Raw genomic sequence first — 21,580 nt, 5'->3', positions numbered from 1 at the left:
TCATGATCTTTTATCTTAAGGAGGCTGGATACAGAAGATCTAGGGGAAAACATAGGTGCCCAGAAGGAAGATAGAGTTGCAAGATGAAAGAATTTTTGGACTCTCAATCACTGTATGGAAGGTTACCTTCTGGTAGCCCACATGGAGCTGTTACATGGGAGAGAATCACATTCTGTCTCCTTAAGGCTCTGTGTTTGTTCGTTATAGCAGATGGCCTGCTGCAGTATTATCTGGATAAAAGAACTTGGGTGATTGTACTACTAGTTAAAATATTTATCAGGACACCCGAATCCCTGGGTTTTGGTACTGACTCCAGGGGTGGGCATTGTGACACCACGGGTAAAGCAGATGATAGGATGCCTACATCCCATATCAGAGTGCTGGCACCTCTGCTTCTGACCTGGCTTCCTGCTAACCTAACCCAGAAAAGCAGTAGGAGATAGCCCAAGGACTTAGGCCCTTGCCACTGAAGTGGGAGACCTGGCTTCAACCTGAGATAACTCTGGCTTTTGGGAGCATTTGAGAAGCAAGTCAACAGATGGGATATCTGTCCCTCTGTTCCTTGGTTTCTCTCTCCCCCCAGTGTCCCCACCTCATTCTCTGTCTTAGCCACTCTACCTCTCAGACAGGTGAAACAAAATAAATATGCATTAAGAAAAGAAGTGTCACTTCCATACCCAAATCTGATTTCCTGCTAATGCACATCCTGGATGTACCAAGTGGTGGCCCAAGGAACTTCCTGCCATATGGGAGCCTTGGATTGAGTTTCTGGCTCCAGGATTTGGCTTGCCCCTGCCCCTACTGTTGTAGGATTTTTTTTTTTACATTTTATTATTATTATCATTTTATGATACAGTTCCATATTCCCTTATCCCCTCCCCAATTCCCTGACCCCCCCACCTAGTTCCTCTATATATAATTACTAACATATAGTTCAACATACTCAGTCATATGTCCATCATTATGGGCATGGACAATGGCAGAGAGTCCAGAATCCTATTGTCAAGATATAGTAAACAGTTTCATTGTAAGTCCATCTTTGTCTGGAAGCAGAAATGCATATCACACTGCATTCTCACATCTGGATGTTAGTCTCCATTTCAAAGCTACTGTACATCTCCTTAAATGAAAAGTCATGATACAAAATCAACAATAGAAAGAAAAATAAAAATTTACAATGCCATGAAGTTAAATGACATATTACTAGATATGACAGTCTTCATTACACCCTACTGTTATTCCCTTAAATGAAAAGTCATGATACAAAATCAACAATAGTAAGAAAAATAGAAATTTACAATGCCATGAAGTTAAATGACATGTTACTAGATATGACAGTCTCCATTACACAGCTACCATACATCCCCTTAAATTAAGAGCCACAAAACAAAATCAACATCCGGGAAAAAAAGAAGCTAACATCACCAAGAAATTAAATAAAATGCTATTAAATGACTGACGTGTAGCTGAAGAAATGAAAATCAAAAACCTTCTTGAAGAAAATGATGCCACTGCATGATCCACGAGTCATTGAATGATTTAATCAGAAGAAAGTGTTTTGAAGAGATGAAACCAACAGAAAACAACAAAACCCATACAATATAGTTTCCACTGATCTTTGTTGAAGTGTGTCTCCTCCAGACAATAAACAGATGGGTTTTGTTTTTTAATCCAGTCTACTAACCTATGATGTTTAATTGAGCTTACGCTATTTACATTCAGAGTTAAATATGCATGGGTGGTACTTTGGTCCTGTCATTTTAGGAATGGGTTGTTCATTGGTTTAGTCTTCTGTTGTCATTTTACTGGGATGTTCTTCCCATTTGCCTTTGGTTTTGGTAGGTGCTATTCCTCTTCTCTGTCAGGAGAGCGCCTTGAAGTATCAGTTGTAGGGCAGGTTTGGAAGAGGCAAATTCTTTTAACTTTTCTTTACTATGGAAGAATTGTATTTCATTTTCAAAGACAAAAGAAAACTTTGCTGGATATGTTATCCTAGGCTGACAAGTTTTTCCTTTTAGAATCTGGAATATGTCACTCCATTCTCTTCTGGCCTGTAGAGTTTCCTGGGAGAGATCTCCTGTGAGTTTAATTGGCATTCCTTTATATGACAATTGATTTTTTTTCACGTGCACATTTCAGGATCTTTTCCTTATGTTCAATTGAAGAGAGTTTCATGATGATGTGTCTTGGTGAAGATCACTTTTGATCAAGCCTGTTGGGAGTTCTGTGCCCCTCCTGGATCTTGTTTCCCAATTCTTTCTCCAGATTAGGGAATTTTTCCTTGATCATTTCATTAAATACATTTGAAACTCAGCTTCTCTTTCTGCACCTTCTGGGACTCTCATAATTCTTATATTTGGCCTCTTAATAGTGTCTTTCAATTCTTGAATACTTTTTTTGGCCTGATCCAGCTCTGCTTCCAGCTTTTTGTTAGCTTCCCCCTGATGACAGGAGATACCTTTCAATTCTGAGATTCTTTGTTCTGCTTGCTTCATTCTACTTTGGAGACTCTCCACTGTACTTTTCATTTGCTCTGCTGTGTTCTTAATTTCTGATATATCAGCCTTGATTTGATACATTGCTTCCTTAAATTCTTTGAACTCTTTTATGTGCTTCTCATTGTTGATCAGAAGCTTTGAAATGAGTTTTGTGAATTTTGTGTTCCCCATTTTCTCAATGTCTTCCTCAGTGAACTCTGAGGTTGGCATAGGGTTTTGCTCCTTTGCAGGGGAGTTTTCAGTAATATTCATTGTGCCATTTGTCTCTTCTTTTGCTCTTGATCATTGTACTTCTGGTTAGCAGAGTCTTCTCCTTGGGGCAGGTTTCTAAGCTGTGTCACCCACAGGTCTATAGTCTGACTTTACTTATTGCAGTTGGCACACAGCTCTTCGCTTGCAGTCAATTGTGCCACAACCTCCAGTGAGTTCCAGGTCTGGGTTCTTATGTCAGATTTCCACTGTGGTCTCCACAGCCCCAGATCCTGGCTGACCACTTTCCACCTCCTGTGATACCATGCTGAGGCTGCACTGTTGTCTCTGCAACCTTTCTCCCACTTCCGGTTGGAGCAGGTCCCAGGATTAGGGAGACACCAGGTGTCCTATATAGCTAGGTTGTTGTTGGTGCTGATCTTGTCGGAATCTGTGGGACGTTAGGTCTGGGTGCCACACGGACCTATTTTGACCAGTACTATGCCACACTCAGTATTATTTTCCTGCAGGACGTCAGCGAGTTCTCACGAGCTCAGCACATGCACAGTTCACTGTTGTCTCCTTTAGTCCTAAAGCTTTTGCCACAGTGTAAAAAATGGCACCTGACACACCACTACTATAGTTCTTGATCTGCTGGCCGTCAGGTCTGAGGGCTACCCAGACCTGCCCCTGGTGGAACCCGTAGAATGCCACGTCATTGCAGTTCACTGAGTCAGAAATGAGCTCACTCCCAGCTCAGAGAATGCTTAGTCCTTTCCCTTGCTTTTTCCTCCTTACGCAAAATGGCATCCAATTCAGCTTTAGGAGCTGACTGGGCTATGAAATCCACTCTGTTCTCACATTGTCCATCTGAGATTTGCTGCTCTGTCTCTGCTCCTCGTCAAATCAAACGGACCAGCAGACGGACAGTTCTTTGTCTGGGTTCACCTCCCAAGCTCCCAGTGAAAGTCCCTTCCCACCTGGTTGCTGGTGGAATTCCAGCTGCTGGTGGAGTTCAGATCGCTGTGCTGGAGTATCAGTCACTGCAACACCACACTGCTGTGTCTGCTGCTTTCCTGTGTCTGTCAGTCTCCAGTTACTCCTCTGCTGTTGTTCTGTCCTTTCCTATTTCCTGAAATATGTCCTCTCAGCTTCATCCTGATTAAATGTTTTTCCATCCATTTAAACACGTCCTTACCCTATTCCGCCATCTTGATTCCCCCTCAAGACTTTTATTTTTAGATTTATTTATTTTTATTGGAAAGGCAGGTTTATAGAGAGAAGCAAAGACAGAGAGAAAAATCTTCCATCTGCTGATTCGCTCTCCAAATGGTCACAATGACTGTAGCTGAGCTGATCCAAAGCCAGGATCCAGGAGCTTCCTCTGGGTCTTCCATGTGGGTACAGGGTTGCAACAAGTCCTCCGCTGTGGTCTTAGGTCATAAGCAGAAAACTGGATTGAAAGTGGAGTGGCTGGGACACGAACTGGTGCCCAGATGGGATACTGCCGCTTGCAGGTAGAGAATTAGCCTGTTGAGCTACCACATTGCTCCTCCCTCCCCCCTACCCCCAATTTAGACTTTTAATCCCTACGTCTTCCAAGTAGCACTTTAATTAACTCAAGCAATGGTTTTCAAAGTACTATCCTGGGTAGGAAATCTTTTTTTTCAGCCAAGAACTATTTGTGTATTTATAACATAATTTGCAGGTCATACAAAATGATCAACTCAAAAATGAACATTATTCATTTACTGATTTTTAAATCCTGTCTCTGGCTGCCTTGCAGGGCCAGATCAAATGATTTTGCAGACCTGATATGGCCTGCTGGGCTGAATGTTCCTTACCCCTGGTAGGTGATAAATGCTTCAGAAGAAGTTAATTCATGTATATTTTGGGGGATCCCTGGAGTTCAGCTTTCCATGATCCCCATTCAAGCAGCTTGCCCTGTGCTGCAGGAGTCTGCACAGTGGCATTCAGCTGGTACCCACCATTGTGGCCTGGCTGGCACAATATACCTGGCAACTCTTCTGATGACATGTTGTCTCTGGTCTGATTGCTCAGCACTTGTGTCGTCTTGGTTATTCAGTATTAGGAATGCCACCACTGTGGCTTAAGGCACAGAGACTGAATTCTTACCAGCCTGTGACTAAATGATCACTCCTTCTTTGGGGAAGAAGGGGAAAGAAAGAGGCTTAAGAAAATTGGATAAAGAAACAACTGGACTAAAAAAGGAATCCCTTGTTTGGGGAGAAGTGAAGGAGAAAGTACAGACTGGGCTAGGAGGTAGAAGAGACCTCTCCCTTGTTTCCTGGGCATGCAACCTGGAGGCAGCATGACCCCAGGGAGAAAGAGTTGTGTGCACGTGTCAGCAGTCAGGACTTAAAGAATGATATCAGCAGACTGGAGGAGCATTCTCCAGCAGGAGGCTTTGCACAGCCATGACCAAGAACCAGACCTCCTTCTCATGCTCACCCCAAACACTGTGGGGTGAGTTTTGGGAACTGTGGTCCAGTGCATGGGAGGGGACACCAAAAGGACTGAGATTATAGTACACAGGAGTTCAGTAGGGTGATGCCTTGCAACAGAAGTGGATTGGTTCAGAAAAGAATGTGATATTTACATGTACCAAGATGTGTGGTCATGGTGCATGCTTGCAGCCGTCTTTACAACTTATAGCTAGAGTTTTGTTGGCTTCATAATTGAATTTAGAATTAATTGTTCTGGGAGGGAAGAGAATCTGGATTACTTTTGTAATCATAAGCATTTAAAGGCTAACACGCTTTCTTGGTATACCCAACTGTAGTGCAAGCAGTAATGGAGGTCCTAAGATATGAGGAGTTAAGCCAAGAAAAGACAGAAATTTTGAGGGTTAGAGGTTGCCTCCTGTGTGGTGGTGGCCTATGGACAATGATCTACTGACCGAAGTGCTGGGAGCATTCAACTCCTTTCCTCGCTCAGTGTCCTCATGGGCTCTTCTCCCCCACTCACATTTCCCCTAGCCAGAGGACAGAAGTGAAGTTTAAAGAACTGATTTGTACTCATTATCATGTTTTATTTATGGTTCTAATACAGAACATCATTTCATTTTTTTCACACCAAGGAAATCAGATTTTATTTTGAAACTGTAGATGCAAAAAACCTAGAAAGTTGTGAAAACTCACTCTTGAACTCCCCTGGGCAGAGTTCCGAGGCAGACTGAGGGAAGGGTTGAATCTCTGGCTTTAGAGGATGGGTATGATTTCGCAAAGAGAAGCTGGGAAAATTGGCTTCTGGAAGAGGAAGGACTTCACCTTTCTGCAGTGGAGGAAGCTGGTACACATTTCCAAATGGTCTCCCGTGGAAGTGTCCTTTACCTGGGCCCCTCTTTCCGGGATGCTTAGGTGGGGGGCCGTGGCCATGCTCATGGGGATCTTGGGGGTCTTGTCTTTGTAATGGTGGGTCACAGGGTCCATGGTCGTGGAAACCATGACCGTGGGGAGGGGGTCCATGGGGAGGATGGCCGTGGGGAGGGGGCCCATGGGGAGGATGGCCGTGGGGAGGGGGTCCATGGGGAGGATGGCCGTGGGGAGGGCGTCCATGGGGAGGATGGCCATGGGGAGGGGGTCCATGGGGAAGATGGCCGTGGGGAGGGGGTCCATGGGGAGGATGGCCGTGGGGAGGAGGCCCATGGGGAGGATGGCCATGGGGATGGCCGTGGGGAGGGGGTTTATGGTGGGGATGACCATGGGGAGGAGGTCTTTGGGAATGGTGTTCACTGAAATTACGATGATGAGGGAACCTATGGGTTTCATTGGCTCCAAAAGGCCGATGACGACATCTTGGCCCTGAAGAGCGTGCTTCTCCTGGGAGCGGTGGTCCATCTGAAAAGTCTTTCCCTTCTTGGGAAGGTGGGCATTCAGATTTATGTGGTTTGTGGGGATGCTTGTGACCTCCAAAGTGGAAAGGGTGGCCCAGACGGGATTCAAAACCACTGATGTTTCTGTGATCCTGGAAAAGACAGAAGAGTCAGCATCACTGTGTAGCACAAAAGGAGACATCAGGTGTTTCACTTGATGAGAACAGTGGTTTCCAAAACTTGGATTTCACAAATCAGTTTAAAAAGTAATCTACCAGGGCTGGTGTTGTGGTGTAACAGGTTAAGCCACCACTTGCAATGCCAGAATTTCATATAAGCACCAGTTGGAGTCCTGGCTGCTCCACTTCTGCTTTATCCTCTGCTCCATTTCCCTACTAGTGTGTCTGGGAAAGCAGCAGAGGATGGCTCAAGTGTTTGGGCCCTGCCATCCATGTGTGAGACCCAGATGCCGTTCTCGGTTTTTGGCTTTGGCTTGACCCAGCTCTGGCCATTGCAGCCATTTAGAGAGTGAAGCAATGGATGGAAGTTTTTTCTTTTTCTCTAACTCTGCCTTTCAAATCAATCAACTTATATCAAATCAATATATATATTTAAGTAGGCTACCATCTTTTTAAATTTTTTCCTAGCTAAGTGGACATTTTAAATACAAAGAAAAACGTTCATCTGCTACAATCATTATTTCATAAAAGGAACAATATTTTGACAACAAGGAAAAAAGAAAATCTTAAAAAAGAGTCATTTAGATGGAATGAATGTTGCATTTTGAAAAGCTTTCCTTATTATCCCTAGTTTTCTCATTTTAACAGAAAATTGGGAAACTTAGTTATGGTCTGTTACCCTCCACTGTAGACCAATGGTACCCATTGGGAAATGAGTACCTTATAACAGATACTCCCAACATTATTCTGAGGCTCGATTATATAAACCTTTTGTACTCCTAAAGGATAAACATTTGGTCTTGTCACATTCTTCTTTGTCCAAATTTTAATTTAAAAAATGGAGTCACTTCCATGGGGACAAGATTTCTCTTTCTTTTTTCCTTGGAACATGGATGTTTGGATTATTTTCAGGTTTCTGGGATGATATAAACATACCATGGGGTGAGTTTTTTGCCTAGCAGTTAGGGCACGGGTTAGCACGTTCTCATTTCACAACAGAGTATCTGGGTTTGAGCCCTGTCTGCAGCTCAGCACCGGCTGCCTGCTGACGCACACTCTGGGAGCCCTGGCTCATTACTACATTCCTACCTCCCACAATGAGATCTGGATCAGGTTTCTGGCTCCTGGCTTATTTCCCAGCCAGGCACCATTCTGATCATTTGGGAATAAACTAGCAAATGGGAGCTCTCATTGCTTTCTCTCTTTCAAATAAAATTTTGAAAGTTAAATAACATTAAAAATGTTATTAAGACTATGTGAGGTCACCCAAAAAAACAAAACGGAACAGTCTGGAATATATGTAAAAAATGTGTTACATCTTATTTTACATAACTTTTAATTTATTTGAAGCAGTGAGAGAATGAGAGAGAGAGAGAGTGCTTCTCTCAGATGGTTCACTTCCCAGGTCCCCCCAACAGCCAGGGCTGGATCAGGCTGAAGCCAGGAGATTGTGTTTGTCAAGGACCAAGTTACTTGAACAATTGCTTGCTGCCCCCTAGGATGTTCATTTTTGAGGCTGCTTTGGAAGTAGAGGCAAGATGGAAACCCAGGCACTATTACATGTGCTGTGGATATCCCAAGTGGCAACTTAACCACTGTACCAAGTGCTACCCCTTTATATGCCTCTAACAAATAAAATTGAAGCTGATAAATTCTCTGGAGGCTTTTTTCCCTAATAATAAAACTAAGAATTACTATCTTGGGACTGATGTGGTAGCCTCTTGGCTAAGGTCCTCACCTTGCATGTGCCAGAATCCCATGTGGGCACTCATTCATGTCCCAGCTGCTCCACTTCCCAGCCAGCTCCCTGCTTGTGGTCTGGGAAAGCAGTTGTGGATGGTTCAAAGCCTTGGGACCCTGCACCCATGGAGACCTGGGGGAGGTTCCTGGCTCCTGGCTTCAGATTGGCTCAGCTCTGGCTGTTGTGGCCATTTGGGGATTGAACCAACGGGTGGAAGATCTTTCTGTCTGTCTTTCCTTTTCTCTGTAAATCTGACTTTCCAATAAAAATAAATAAATCTTCAAAAAAGAATGACTAAATCTTAGTACTTGGAGTCTTGATTACAAAAGAATATTTTGAAATTCATTCAGGGTAGATTTGAATTGTTGATAATTTAATTTTTCTGCTAAATATTATCCCTTTTAATTCTAGGACATTTCTTCCTACTTTGAAGTGATATCAGTAATTGCACTCCTTTGCCCAGGGGCTTGTTCTCTCTGTATTTCTCAATGCCACCCCACCCCTCAACCCACCATCATGGTGTGCTCATAACTTTATAAACCAAATGCACTATGTATGTGAAGACATCACTTGACCTGGCACTGCTCATAATGAAGGCTAGTTACAACCTACCTCAAAGTTAAAGACTTCACAGTTTATAACGATGTTTTCTGGGTTTTCCAAGTCTGAGGCTCCTACACTATAGGACAGATCTGCTTTGCAGAATCCAAAATCCTGTGAAAAAAGAGAGCCTATTAGTGTGTGTGTGTGTGTGTGTGTGTGTGTGTGTGTAATATGTGTGTGTAGGTACCCCCCTAGAAGCTTCCAGATGTGCAGGAAGGAAAAATCAGGGCAACATCAGATTCTCCCTCCTGTTATTTTAGAATCTTTCCTAATCACACTTTTGGAGACATATTCTACTCTTTTTCAGCAGGGCTGTTAGGAGGCTCCTACGAAGCAATAGTGTGTGTGTGTGTGTGTGTGTGTGTGTGTGTGTGTGTTGCACAACGGTGTTGCATAAGCCTTAAGTCACCGTGGAAGTGTCTGCTATTGACTATTTGTGAACGACTATTCCTGTAATAATGTGGGGGAAATCAGTGGGGAGGAGGGACTTAGGGAGTGGGGAGGGAAATCCCAGAGCCTATGGAACTGTATCATAAAATAATAATAATAAGAAGAAGAAGAAGAAAGTGTGCTATTACTGAGATCTTCTACAGGGTCATAAGTATCATTTTGTCCGTGATTGGGTGTGGGGGAGGGTAAGGTTCCTTCTGAGAAGGGGTGTGAGAACTGAATTCTCTTCTCCCTCCAGTGTCCAGTGGGACCCCGGTAAGTATGCTTGAGATGGAATGAGTGAAGGTACCTGCTGTGCAGGGTCTTAACGTAAGCTACATGCTAGTTAGCTCAGCTTGAATCCCAATGGGTTAAAAGACTGTTTTAAGGTTAGGTACACAAACAATATCTTGTGATGCAGATGGCAAAATTTTTCATTCTCATGATTCACTTCATGTTCAGTACTTCAGTTTCCACACCTACAAACCAGGCTGAAACTAGTACGTGCCCTTCTGAGTGGTGTGAGGGTAACAAATATGTGTGTAAAGAGCTTGGAATGGTGCAGAGCAGAAGGGACTTGTTTCACAAACATCCCTGTACTCACAGGGTGCTTGTGGAAGTGAGATCTAGAGCAGTTCCTCACGGAGAAGTCCACGTAGACATTGGTCCTTTCACCTCCTTTCTGCAAAACATAAGTGTGAGACAGTTTCAAAACAGGAGAAAGTAAAAGGAAAAAAGCTGTAGATTCCAACTGTCCCACTTAGCATAACACACTGGAAGTGTTCCAAACGGTAACGTGGCCCAATTGCCTTGTGATTTCTGCCTCTTTAAAATTTCTTATGGAACTGGCAAGATGGACGCCATGTCCTGAGAAGGTTCAAGTAATACTTACAGTGTGAGAAATTCCCCTTCCCGTACCCTGTCACAGAGGCCCCTCTATATTCAGTGCATTTCTCCTCCTAGCCTTTTTCTAATTATGCTGCACCTGTACATGTACGGAGCTCATTTTCTAGATACCGTTTTGTAACCTGTTTCTAGTCCTTAGCAATACAGCTTAAGCTCCTCCCAATGCACGTGGACTGTAAACCTTTTTCTGAGTAACGACATTATATTCCTCCCATTGCTTGCATGCCCCATAGTCTATTTACTTCTGCATTTGCAAAATGCATGGCAAACATCAACCAGCCATTCCACAGGATAACTTTGGTGGGAAGGTACTAGAGTCTTTGGACTGAAAGACAGGAACCCGTCCAGCTCTGCCCGCATCACTGAGTGAGGGAAATGAAATCCCAAAATGAATGGTCTTCAAGAAGTTCAGGGAAAATGTCTATTACAAAAACTATCCATGGAACCCACACATTTACAGCCACCCATCTTTGACAAAAAACAAACAAACAAACAAAAAAACCCAGAAAACAACCCAGGGAAAAAGGCAGGTCTGAAGTAAATGCTGTTAGGACAATTGGATAGCAGCATGCAGAAATAAGAAGCAAGACCCACCTTTCACCATACCAAAAAAAAAAAATCTAATCTAAATGGGTAAAAGATCTAAACCTACACCCAGAAACCATCAAGCTTTTGGAAGAAAACATTGGAAATACTCTGCAAGATATAGGTGTAGGCACTGACTTCCTAGAAAAATCATCAAAAGCAAAGGAAATCAAGACCAAAATAAACAAATGGGACTACATTAAGCTAAGAAACTTCTGCCCCGCAAAGGAAACAACTAACAAAGTAAAAAAAAGCAACCAATGGAATGGGAGAAAATCTTTGCACATTACACAGAAAATAAGGGGCCAATATTCAGAATATACAAAGAACTCCAGAACAATGATAACGACAAAACAAACCAGTCAAGAAATGGGCAAAGGAAATAGGCACTTTTCAAAGGAACAAATCCAGATGGCTAACAGGCATATGAAAAAATGCTCAAATCCCCTACTAGTAAGGGAAAGTCAAATAAAAACAACACTGAGGTTCCACTTAACACCAGTGAGAATAGCCCAAATATAGAAAACTACCAACAATGCCTGCTGGTGAGAATGTGAGGAAAAAAAGAACCCTACTTCACTGTTGGTGGGATTTCAGGCTGGTGCAGCCACTATGGAAGTCAGTATGGTGACTACTCAGGCAACTGAAAATTCACCTACCATGTGACTCAACAATCCCACTTCTAGGAAGTGGCGCTAACAACTCCACATCCAGAAGCCAAAAGACCTCATTCATGAGAAAGCAACATGCACCCCTATGTTCACTGAAGCATAATCAATAATCACAAAAATATGGAAGCAGCCTAAATGCCCATTAATAGAGGACTGGATAAAGAAATTGCGGTTCATTTACTCTGTGGGATACTACTCAGCGATTAAAAAAATGAAATACAGTTGTTTGCGGCCAAATGGGCCAAACTGGAGACCATTATGCTAAGGGAAATGAGTCATTCCCAAAAGGTCAGATATCATGTTTGTGCTAATATAAGATAACATCAATTAAAAATACAAAACAACTAAGAAAACAAATAAATACATGTAACCCCACAATCAAAGATTGTAACAGAGAATAGAATACCAGGAATCAAGGAAAATCAATGGGATGCATTTGTACTAAAGAATGCACATAGATATATATCTAATTTTAAAAGATTGTGCCCTAGTGAGGCGCAATGCTAACATGGCTAGGGGAAGTTTTGCATATCATCTTAGGGAATGGTTCTTTCCTGTTTCAATTCACAGTAATATGAGGTCAAATCTAAGCATTTTACCTTTTTACACTTCCTAGTTACTTGTATCTTTCTCAATAGGATCTTGTGATGTAATTCATTAATCATTCATAAAGAGATTCTTTGCTTGTAATCATCTGAGATTGGTCATGTCCCTTTATCACTGTTATTGCTACTTCCCATAAATAATGATGTTCTAGTCTTTATTGAACTGTCATTAGTGCCACATAGGTTACACACTGGCATCTATTCTTACGTGAAGATTCTTGATACTCTTTTTTCACTACCTAGCATCACACTGACATCTTTGTTGCATGTTTGTTAACTTCACGTGGATGAAAGTTCATTATTTTTCTCCCTATTGTGGACTGTGTACACTGGCTCTGTATTTAATAGGATACATAATGGAAGTGTAGTAGAAATCGATATGTTCATAGCTGGAGAGAGAGCATGCATGTCTCCATGCATACAGTACAAGGATGGACTCCCAGTGAAATGGCTGAAAATGTCCTGACAGTTGGATGTTGGACTCTTCAACATTGTCCATGCTTACATTGTTGGGTGACACTTCAGTGGCAGTATGATGGACTTGCAAAAGTTCACCAAAGGCACCCATTGTAAAACTGGATGGGAAATCAAGGGGGGGGGGGACTGGAGAAGGGGAGAGGAAGTCCTAGTGCCTATTAAATTGTCTCACAAAACAAAATAATAAAAAATCTATGCATGCATTTCAACATTGTCTTGTACCAAACTAGACATTGTTGAATTCCATTTCCTATAAACTACAGATAGCCTTGTGCTATTAGGAAGTTAAGATCATCTTTCCCTTTTTCCTTTTTGGATTTTTCCTCCTCTGTGTCAGATATCTTCTGTCCTCCCCCAGCCCACTCCCAGATATTTTCGGACTTGTGGCCCATGATGGCCCAAGGCCTGCGACTCCAGCTGAAGCATAGTGGAGACTCACCACTCTTATGGCTCTCTCTATCCGGTCTACTCTAAAAGAGGCGAAATCGTCATGTTCTTTCTTGTACACATCCAGGGCTTTGTCTGCTGGTTTTTTGAAGGGCTCTGTGTCCTCGATGAAATCTAACAGTACAGGACTATCTTTGCTGTTGGCCAGTGCTGAAGAGACTAGAGGAAGAAAATGGCAGAGTCATGCTCAATGGGTCAGACACCAGCAGCATCCATGTTGGGACTCAGAAATATACAAGTCCAGTGGCAAAAATAACAATGGCTTCCATCTTACAGATGGACAAATTAAGGGTTGAAAAAGCATAGTCACGTGTTCAAGAATAGTCAGTCAGCAGCAGAACTAGCCTGCCTGTCCTTCGGTTGCCCAAGCCTCTGTTGTGATCCCTGCGGCAGTGCACCCCTTCGGCACCACAATTAGGTCCTCGTATTTTAAAGAATCTGTCCTGTTTTTGCCAAAGGGAGAAAGGCAATCACACACAGGTTTGCCCAGTGAAAGAGGACCCAGATGAAGCTTTTTAAGGCTGTTGTATTTTAATCTATTGAATCATGCTGACGCTTGCTATTTTTTAAAGGGATTCTGAAATGGTTCTTTTTTTTAAACAAACAAACAAACAAACAGGAGAGGTTAGGATTTAGAGTCATACTGTCAAGGTCGTCATAGCTTCATCACATCATGACTGTGTTCCCAAGACCAAATCATAGAGCTTCTTTGAATTGCCTTTAGTTTATGTTGAAAATAGAAAGTATCCTAATTTGACCTTGTAGCTTGTTGTAGCATTAAGTAAGACCATAGGTCTAACTCTTTGTAAACTGTACAGTAATATATAACCTTGAGACCTTGAGGTCAATACTCACTGCTAAGTACTTTGAAAGTGTGCCATTTGGAAGGTTTTATTTAATTCTAAAAAGAACACAAGAGCTAATACTATTGTTATTCTTATTAGTCTCATATTACTATTAAGGAAAACTTAATAATAATAAGTGATTTGCTCCAAAGACCATACAACTGGAACATGATCAGGCTGGGATGCAAACTCAGGTATGCCTGACTCCACTGTTTCTACATAGATGCTAGACTGTCTCTTACCCATCTTCCTTTTTTTATATATTGGATTTTTTTTTTATTGGAAGGTCAGATATACACAGAGGAGAGGCAGAGAGGAATATCTTCCATGTGTTGATTGATTCCCCATGTGGCTGCCATAGCCAGAGCTGAGAGCCAAGAGCTTCCTCCAGGTGCAGGGTCCTAAGGCTTTGGGCTGTCCTCAACTGTTTTTCCAGGCCACAAGCAGGGAGTTAGATGGGAAGTGGAGCAGTTGGGATTAGAACTGGTGCCCATATGGGATCCTGGCGCGTGCAAGGCAGGGACTTTAGCCACTAGGCTACCGTGCCAGGGCCTATGTATTGGATTTTTTTTTTTTTTTAGCAAAGGAAGGTATTGCAGTAACGAAGTTCCCTTCTTCTGCTTTCAGGATAGTGAATAATAATGGAAGCCAAAAGGGCAGGGTCTTTGTGACATGTACACTATGCTCTAGAATGAATTAGCAATTTAATAGATGAACCTACCGGAACTTATGGTGCAGTTAAAGTCATTCAGTTTAAGAAACTGAAATTCATTGGAGTACCTGGTAGCTATTACTTTACATTGTCCAATCACCTGTAAGAAAGGGAGTTTGAAGTCATTACACACTTTCTCAGGTTCAACAGAAGGAAACAAAGAGGAGATGCAGTATATTCCTATGATCTGTCTAAAATGTGCTTTACCAAATCTTGCATTTTCTAGTCTGATTCCATGTGCTGCATACTGGCAGCATCCTAAACCTGCATCTGTATCAGGGAAAAACTGTTTAAATGGGTGAGGACCACATTTGCAGAATTTTCAGGGAGAAAAACCGCTAAAACTTCTCCCTATTTGGAAATGAAATCTTATTATATCTATGCTTCTTGGTCCCGGGCAGAGAACCCAGGCAGAAAACCTGGCATTTCTTATTTTCCAGTGGAAGACATTGGAATCTAGGGATGCTAGGTCCCTCAGGACCACAGACCCTGCTGACTTGTCTTACACTGGGTTCTCAGAGATGGCTCTCATGAGGACACTCCTCAAGACCACCCTCATCTTTATACCACTCAGGGCATATACTGCTCTTACTCTTTTGGCTGTATTGGCTCAGGTGTGGCTGTCTTGAGTAAGCACAGGGCATGGATGGTAAGGATGCAGAGCAGGGAAATGATGCTCTGTGAACTTACGAAGCCATCTGGACGTCTGGAATCAGTTGACTCACAGTCTTCCCAATGTTTCCTGGTTAGCACTGAACAATCCGTCTCTTTCACATCTAAGACTAAATAATACACAGTTGCAGACTCCTGGAATGGGAAGACAGGTGGCAGGTGAGTAGCATATGGGAGCCTGAGAGTATTTTTTTTTAATAGAAGCAATTTTCTATTTCTTAAGCAGAATTCTTGCTCCTCTCCAAATTTTTATTGCATTATTATTATGCAGACTTTTGCATTATTTGGTCTATTTATTTGAATAAAGAGCTTCTAAAGGGATTTCCAAATATTTTTTCCAGCTCATAGTGATCCCACCCTGTTGCTGAATTTGGATTTCCTGCCTGTACTTCAACTTGCCCAAAGTTACATCTCTTCTCTTCCAAACCAACTGCCTCTCTCAACTTCCCTTGTCTTTGTCACTGGCACCCTTAGAAGATTACTTGGGTGCCTTAAGTTCCAGCTTTAAAAATGTTAATCAGCTTTGGTTTTTTTTCCCCCTTGGCTTTGTTTTGGCTGACCAGTGGTGCAAGGTGAATGGTCTTGCAAGGCTGCTCCTCATCCTGATTCCCACCACCTGATGCTCACCTTCATTTCTGAGTGCCTGAACCAGCCTCTTAACTCAGGTCACTGCCTCCCTCTTCCCAGGCACTTGCTGCTCTAGCTTCAACCCTGCTCCTTGCTTGGCATTGCTCACAAGTAGCTCTGGGCAGATTCACCTAATGTCGTATGCATGCAACAGAAAGCCTGGAATGGGACCAATGCTTATGAAATTATTGGTAGACACCTTAGTTCCTGTATCCCTGTTGTCTGTAACCTGCAGTGCCTCCCTCTGTAATACTTTAATACTTTAGCATGGGTGGATTGTGCTGCTTGTCCCCAGTAGGACTCCAAATTTGGTCTCTCTGATTTCTCTCATTTCACCAAAGAGAGAGCAGGATTTCCTTGGAGGAGTTGAGTGGAGACTTCCCCCGAAAATCTTCATCAGCCCTGTAATGCACTCCAAAGAAGCATATAGCTGAGTGAAGACAGTGGCTTTGCTTGGCATTCAGATAAATCCAGTTTCGTTTCCAACCTCTGGCTGCTCCGGAGGCCATACTGAATATGGCCTCTGGAGTATGTTCAGTTCCCACCTAATACCCTGCCCCCATCCTACCGTCCACCCAAAGACAAAATGCTTTACCCATGCCTTCTTCCTACTCAATGCCTACCCATTCTTCAGCACACAGCTGAAGCATTCTCTCCTCCAGGCCTCCGACCTTCTTTCACCGGATTGCTCCACATCTATGGCACATATTTGGTACCAGGATACATCCTGTCTTATACCATTGCCAGAGTGTACCCATAGATCATTATTCCCTTGAGATCAAGGCCCACAATTTATTGTAAATTAAATCTCCACAACTGCTTCTAAGTACTTGAAAACTGATTTGTAGATAAGGACACACAGCAAGCATTAATTTGAAGGAACAAAAGAACACTACAGAGCAGCTACAAAGCTTTACAGAAAGCCCTGGCCAAAGCCCTTCATTGTGTAAAGCAGCAGGCGTAGGGACCAGAGTCACATGGACTCCCAGCTGAACTCTGCCACTGGTGATTCCTCACCGCTCCATCCAAGTGGGCATCAGCGACCCGCAGCAACTGGAAAATGTAGCCATCCCGTCGCCCTTTATTGATCAGATCTAGAGCTTTCTCAGCCACAGGCTTGACAGCATTGCAGTCAGTGGGAGTCACTGCCCACGAACAGTGCAGCGTGGCCAAAAGCAGAGCTGCAGCGAGGGCCTTCATTGTATCAAACCATCCTTTGTGCTGTGGTCCTCAACAGCAGAGAATTTTATACAGGCTTTTTGAAACACACACCACGTGCATGCATACACACACACACATACAAATGACCAAAGTCTGCATTTTTATTGTGCAACTGGAACTGTTCACCTTGACCTCTGGTTCAAATACTTTATCAACAGGCTGTAAATGATTAGTGGGTCCCGAGGACAGAGAGTTGAGACATACCACCCATGAGTGGGTGAGACTGCAACCTGCACAAATCTGGACATTTCCAGTTCATAATGGATCCAAGCTGTGCTTTTTTGATCACAGCGCTGTGTAATGTGCGGATGGCAGACGGAACAGTGATAAAGTAACTTTCTGCCCCCCTGCTCATCTGTCTCAGCTGGAAATAGTCTTTTGTCCCCCTTCTTGGTTCATGGCACCCACACTCAGTTGAATGAAGCTCTAACATCTAAGGGAGGGAACAGCCCAACAACAGCATAAAAGGAACTGACCTCAGGTAGAACAGAAAGGTTGGGAGCCTGTTGCTGTGGGGTTGGAACTCAATTCCCTTCGCTGGCTGTGTTGCCTACCTATGTGAGTGCCTGTATGGGGGCACAGTAACGGTTCTTAGCCCTAACTGTGTATGAGAATCATAGTATCCAGGACTTTTTCCAGGACAATTAAATCTGAATCTTTGTAGGTGGACTCAAGGAGGGTCACTTTTACAATTCTCAAGTGCTTCCAATCAATAGCCAAATTTGAAAATTATGGGAACGCCTGCCGGAACTAAAGGAGTGAAAAATATGAAGAGAAGAGGAAAAGGGAGGACATAATTAAATTTCACTTTCAGGAGTGATAGGCTGGTTTTGTGAGTGCTATAAAGGAGATAAACACATGTTGAATAATATTTGAGATTGATTCTTTTTTTAATGTATTTTGGGGCCAGCATTGTGGATTAGTGGGTTATCACCACCTATGATACCAGCTTTCCATATAGGTACCAATTCATGTCCCAGCTGTTTTACTTCTGATCCAGTTCTCTATTAATGTGCCTGCAAACTCAATGGAAAATGACCCATATACTTGGATTCCTGCTCCCATGTGGGAGGCCTTGAAGAAACTCAGCTCCTCACTCTAGCCTGGCCATACTATCTCTTACAGCCATTTGGGGAGTGACCCAGAAGATGGATATTGTTTCTTTCTCTCTCTTTTCCTCTTTCTTTCTCTTTTCCTCTTTGTCCTCCTTTCAAGTCAATAATTTTGGTTATAAGTATTTAAAAATCATAAAATAAATACTATTCATTACTTATTCGAAAAGCAGAGAGACAGAATGAGAGAGAGATATTTTTAATTACTGATGGACTCTGCCAAATGGCCACAATGACCAGGGCTAAGCCAGCGTTGGGCTAGTAGCTCCTGTAGGACTAAATCAGGGTCTCCCACATGGTGATAGAGGCCCAAGCACTTGAGTTACTTTATGCTGCTTTCCCAAGAGCAGTAAAACAGGGAGCTAGGTCAGAAACATAGCAACCAGGATTCAAACACTTGCTCTTCTATGGAATGCTGGTGTCATGGGCCAGCTTAACAGGCTATGCCACAATGCTGGTCCCAAGATTGAACTTGTAATATTAGCCACACTGGATTTTAAACACCCCATTGAGATAATTCAACTCTTATCTAACTCAGAATAACCTCAACAGAGTGAAATCTGCTCAAAGTGCCCGTGTGGTATATTGGTATTGTTGCTCAGCAGATTAGCCCATGGCCTGTGATGCTGGTATGTCAGGTCGAAGACCCTATTTGGTTGCTCTTCTCTCAGTCCAGCTCCCTGATAATGCACCTGGGAAAGCAGCAGATGATGGCCCAGAACCTGGGACCCTGCCACCCAAGTGGGAGATCCAGACAGTTCCAAATCCTTGGCTTTGGACTGGACCAACCCTGGTCATTGTGGCCATTTGGGGAGTGAACCAGCAGAAGGAAGATCTTGTGCTCTCTCTCTCTCTCTGTGTCTTTACCCCTTCTCCATCCCCATAACTCTTTCAAGTAGGTAAATCTTTAAAAAGCAAATAAAGTGTTGCTACAAACCTTTAACCCAGAATGGCAGGTAACACTATTTGATTAAAACAAAAATTGGTTTATGCCTCAATGAATTGTGCATCATAACCAAGCATTTCTATTAGTTATTGTCTTTGCTTGTTTATGTTGCTGTAAAAATAAGACCTGAGGTTGCTTACTCTACAAAGAGAAGAAGCACATAGTTTTAGAGGTTAAAAGTCCATGAGCAGGCAGCTCCATTTACTCAACTTTGATGGGGGTCTCCTGCAGATGGATCCCAAGGTTAGGGGCATGTGAGGAAGGAAGCCAAAGGGATTCTGGGGCCAGGCTCACTTTTATTAGAACAACCCACTTTCTCAGGAAGCAGCCGAGCTCCCATAAGAATTCCATCGATCTCATTTGAGGGTGATGACTCCAAGGACTTAATTACCTGCTGCTTGGCATCATCTCCTATTTTTTTAATTTTTAAAAATTTCTTTATTTTTGACAATCTTTGAATGTTTAATTATGGCACAAAGGTTCAAGGACTCCAGGAGTGGGTAAAACTATTATTTCCACATTCTCTCTCTCTCTCTCTTTTTTCCTGCATCTGGTATAAATGTGGAGATAAAGGGAAAAGCCCAACCCAGCCTCCCACCCATCCCAGGTCCCTGATGTGGGGCATGCTCCGAGGGTCTTGCTCAAGTGGTTTTGATAGTTCAACAGTTATGAATTACTGCCAATTTCGCCATTCCAAGCATGATGAGGTCGCTGCAAAATCCACTGATTGACATAGTCCATCTTAGCACCTCATCTCCTATTTTTTTTTTAAAGGAAAGATTTATTTATTTGAAAGGCAGAGTTACAGAGAGAAAAGGTGTGAGAAGTCTTCCATCTGCTATTCATTCCCCAAATGGCTGTAATGGTTGGAGTTGGGCCAGTTCAAAGCCAGGAGCTGAGAGTTTCTTTAAGGTCTTCCATGTAAGTGCAGGGGCCCAAGTCTGGTGCAGGACAATCTTTTGATTTCTCAGGGACATTAGCAGGAAACTGGATTGAAAGTGGAGCAGCCAGAACTCCAATCGATGTCCTTTTGGGATGCCCACATCATAGATGGCAACCCAACCAACCTACTATGTCACAATGCTAGTTCCTACCTCCTACTATTTTTACTACCCCTCAGCACAGCTTCACTGAGGTCCAAGTTTCCAGCAAAGATAACTGAGGAACACATCCAACCTACACTCAAATCATAGCCACCATTATTGCTGTACTGGCTACACCCAATATTTGGTCCCTGAACAACAATAACAGCAAAGCTTAATGTAGGCAAAGGAGTAAAAATCCTTGGTGGATAGAATATGTTTTACCTTCACCAAGAGTTATAGACACTTTTGTGTACCCTCTTTCTCTTGTTTTATTAAGCCATTTTTAAAAAATGGGTTTAATTACTTGAAGGCAAAATGACAGCGAGAAAGAAGAAAGAGACAGAAATTTTATGTCTCCTGGTTCAATCTCCAAATGGCTGATACAGCAGGCAGGGGCTGGGCTCAGCTGAAGCCAGGAACCAGGAATTTCATTTGGATCTTTCCAATGGAAGGCAGGAGCTCCAGTACTTGAGATATCACCCTCTACTTCCTAGGTGCATTAGCACAAAGTTGTGTCAGAAGTGGAGTAGCAAGGCCTTCGACCAGCACTCTGATATGGGATGTTGGCACTCAAGTGATGGTTAAAACCTGTACCACAATACCTGTGCCACAATGCCCGCACCAACCTTATCACATTTTAGAGGAGTAGTGCTAAGGATGCCATGCCAGTAATCGGGTAGCTTCAGGTGAAGTGCGTATGTGTGTGTGCGCGCGAGCACCTAGTAAGGTGATGATGGTGATGGTCAGGAGAATAGGAGAGATACTCAGTCCTAGGGAGTTGTGTGATAATCTAGGAAAAGACATGTGGCTGGAGGGAAACTTCCTGGGCAATTCAAAGCCAGAAACCAGCCTCAGCTGTGAGTCTTAGAGGATAGGGGTCACTTTTCACAAGTTACTATCTGGGGCACTCTGATGTGGGCAGATCTTCTCTTTTGGACTCTCATTTTGGATTCAAATTCTTCCGAGGTGGCCTGACCACATTATCAGAAAAAGTCTGCCAACAGATCTCTTTATTCCTTAAAACTTCTTTACTAGGAATAGAATCCACGTTCTTTGCCCTTTTCCCACCAAGTGTGGAAAATACAAGCAGTATAAAGCAAATTCATCTCTAATTTATCACCATGAAAATCAGTCATTTGTAATACATCATTTCTTCATATGTTTTAAATTTGATCATATATAATGTTTGTGTATT

At 42.9% G+C, this 21,580-nt stretch overlaps 1 protein-coding gene across 1 annotated transcript; it reads right to left on the bottom strand.

Moving 5' to 3' along the window:
• Nucleotides 1-5,725: 5,725 nt before the first annotated feature.
• On the bottom strand, nucleotides 5,726-17,237 carry HRG (histidine rich glycoprotein). The gene is made up of 7 exons (XM_041002893.1): nucleotides 17,039-17,237; nucleotides 15,413-15,529; nucleotides 14,732-14,822; nucleotides 13,158-13,324; nucleotides 10,079-10,156; nucleotides 9,055-9,156; nucleotides 5,726-6,674 (listed from the first exon to the last, which is right to left on the bottom strand). The coding sequence occupies exons 1-7, from the start codon at nucleotides 17,219-17,221 to the stop codon at nucleotides 5,799-5,801; spliced, it is 1,614 nt and encodes a 537-aa protein (XP_040858827.1). The 5' UTR covers nucleotides 17,222-17,237; the 3' UTR covers nucleotides 5,726-5,798.
• Nucleotides 17,238-21,580: the final 4,343 nt, after the last annotated feature.

The sequence above is a fragment of the Ochotona curzoniae genome, unplaced genomic scaffold, assembly GCF_017591425.1.
Source record: "Ochotona curzoniae isolate NIBS_2020 unplaced genomic scaffold, NIBS_Ocur_1.0 scaffold_2587, whole genome shotgun sequence".
Taxonomy (NCBI): domain Eukaryota; kingdom Metazoa; phylum Chordata; class Mammalia; order Lagomorpha; family Ochotonidae; genus Ochotona; species Ochotona curzoniae.
This window is presented reverse-complemented; position numbering and strand designations above follow the sequence as displayed.

Bases quoted from the DNA above. Each gene is read 5' to 3' on its own strand.
- HRG (XM_041002893.1), bottom strand. From the start codon at position 17,221: ATGAAGGCCCTCGCTGCAGCTCTGCTTTTGGCCACGCTGCACTGTTCG. The intron at 15,530-17,038 runs GTGAGGAATCAC...TTCCCATTCCAG, and splicing joins ATGCCCACTTGGATGGAGCG to GAGTCTGCAACTGTGTATTA. The intron at 10,157-13,157 runs GTGAGTCTCCAC...TATGTTTTGCAG, and splicing joins TAGAGAGAGCCATAAGAGTG to AAAGGAGGTGAAAGGACCAA.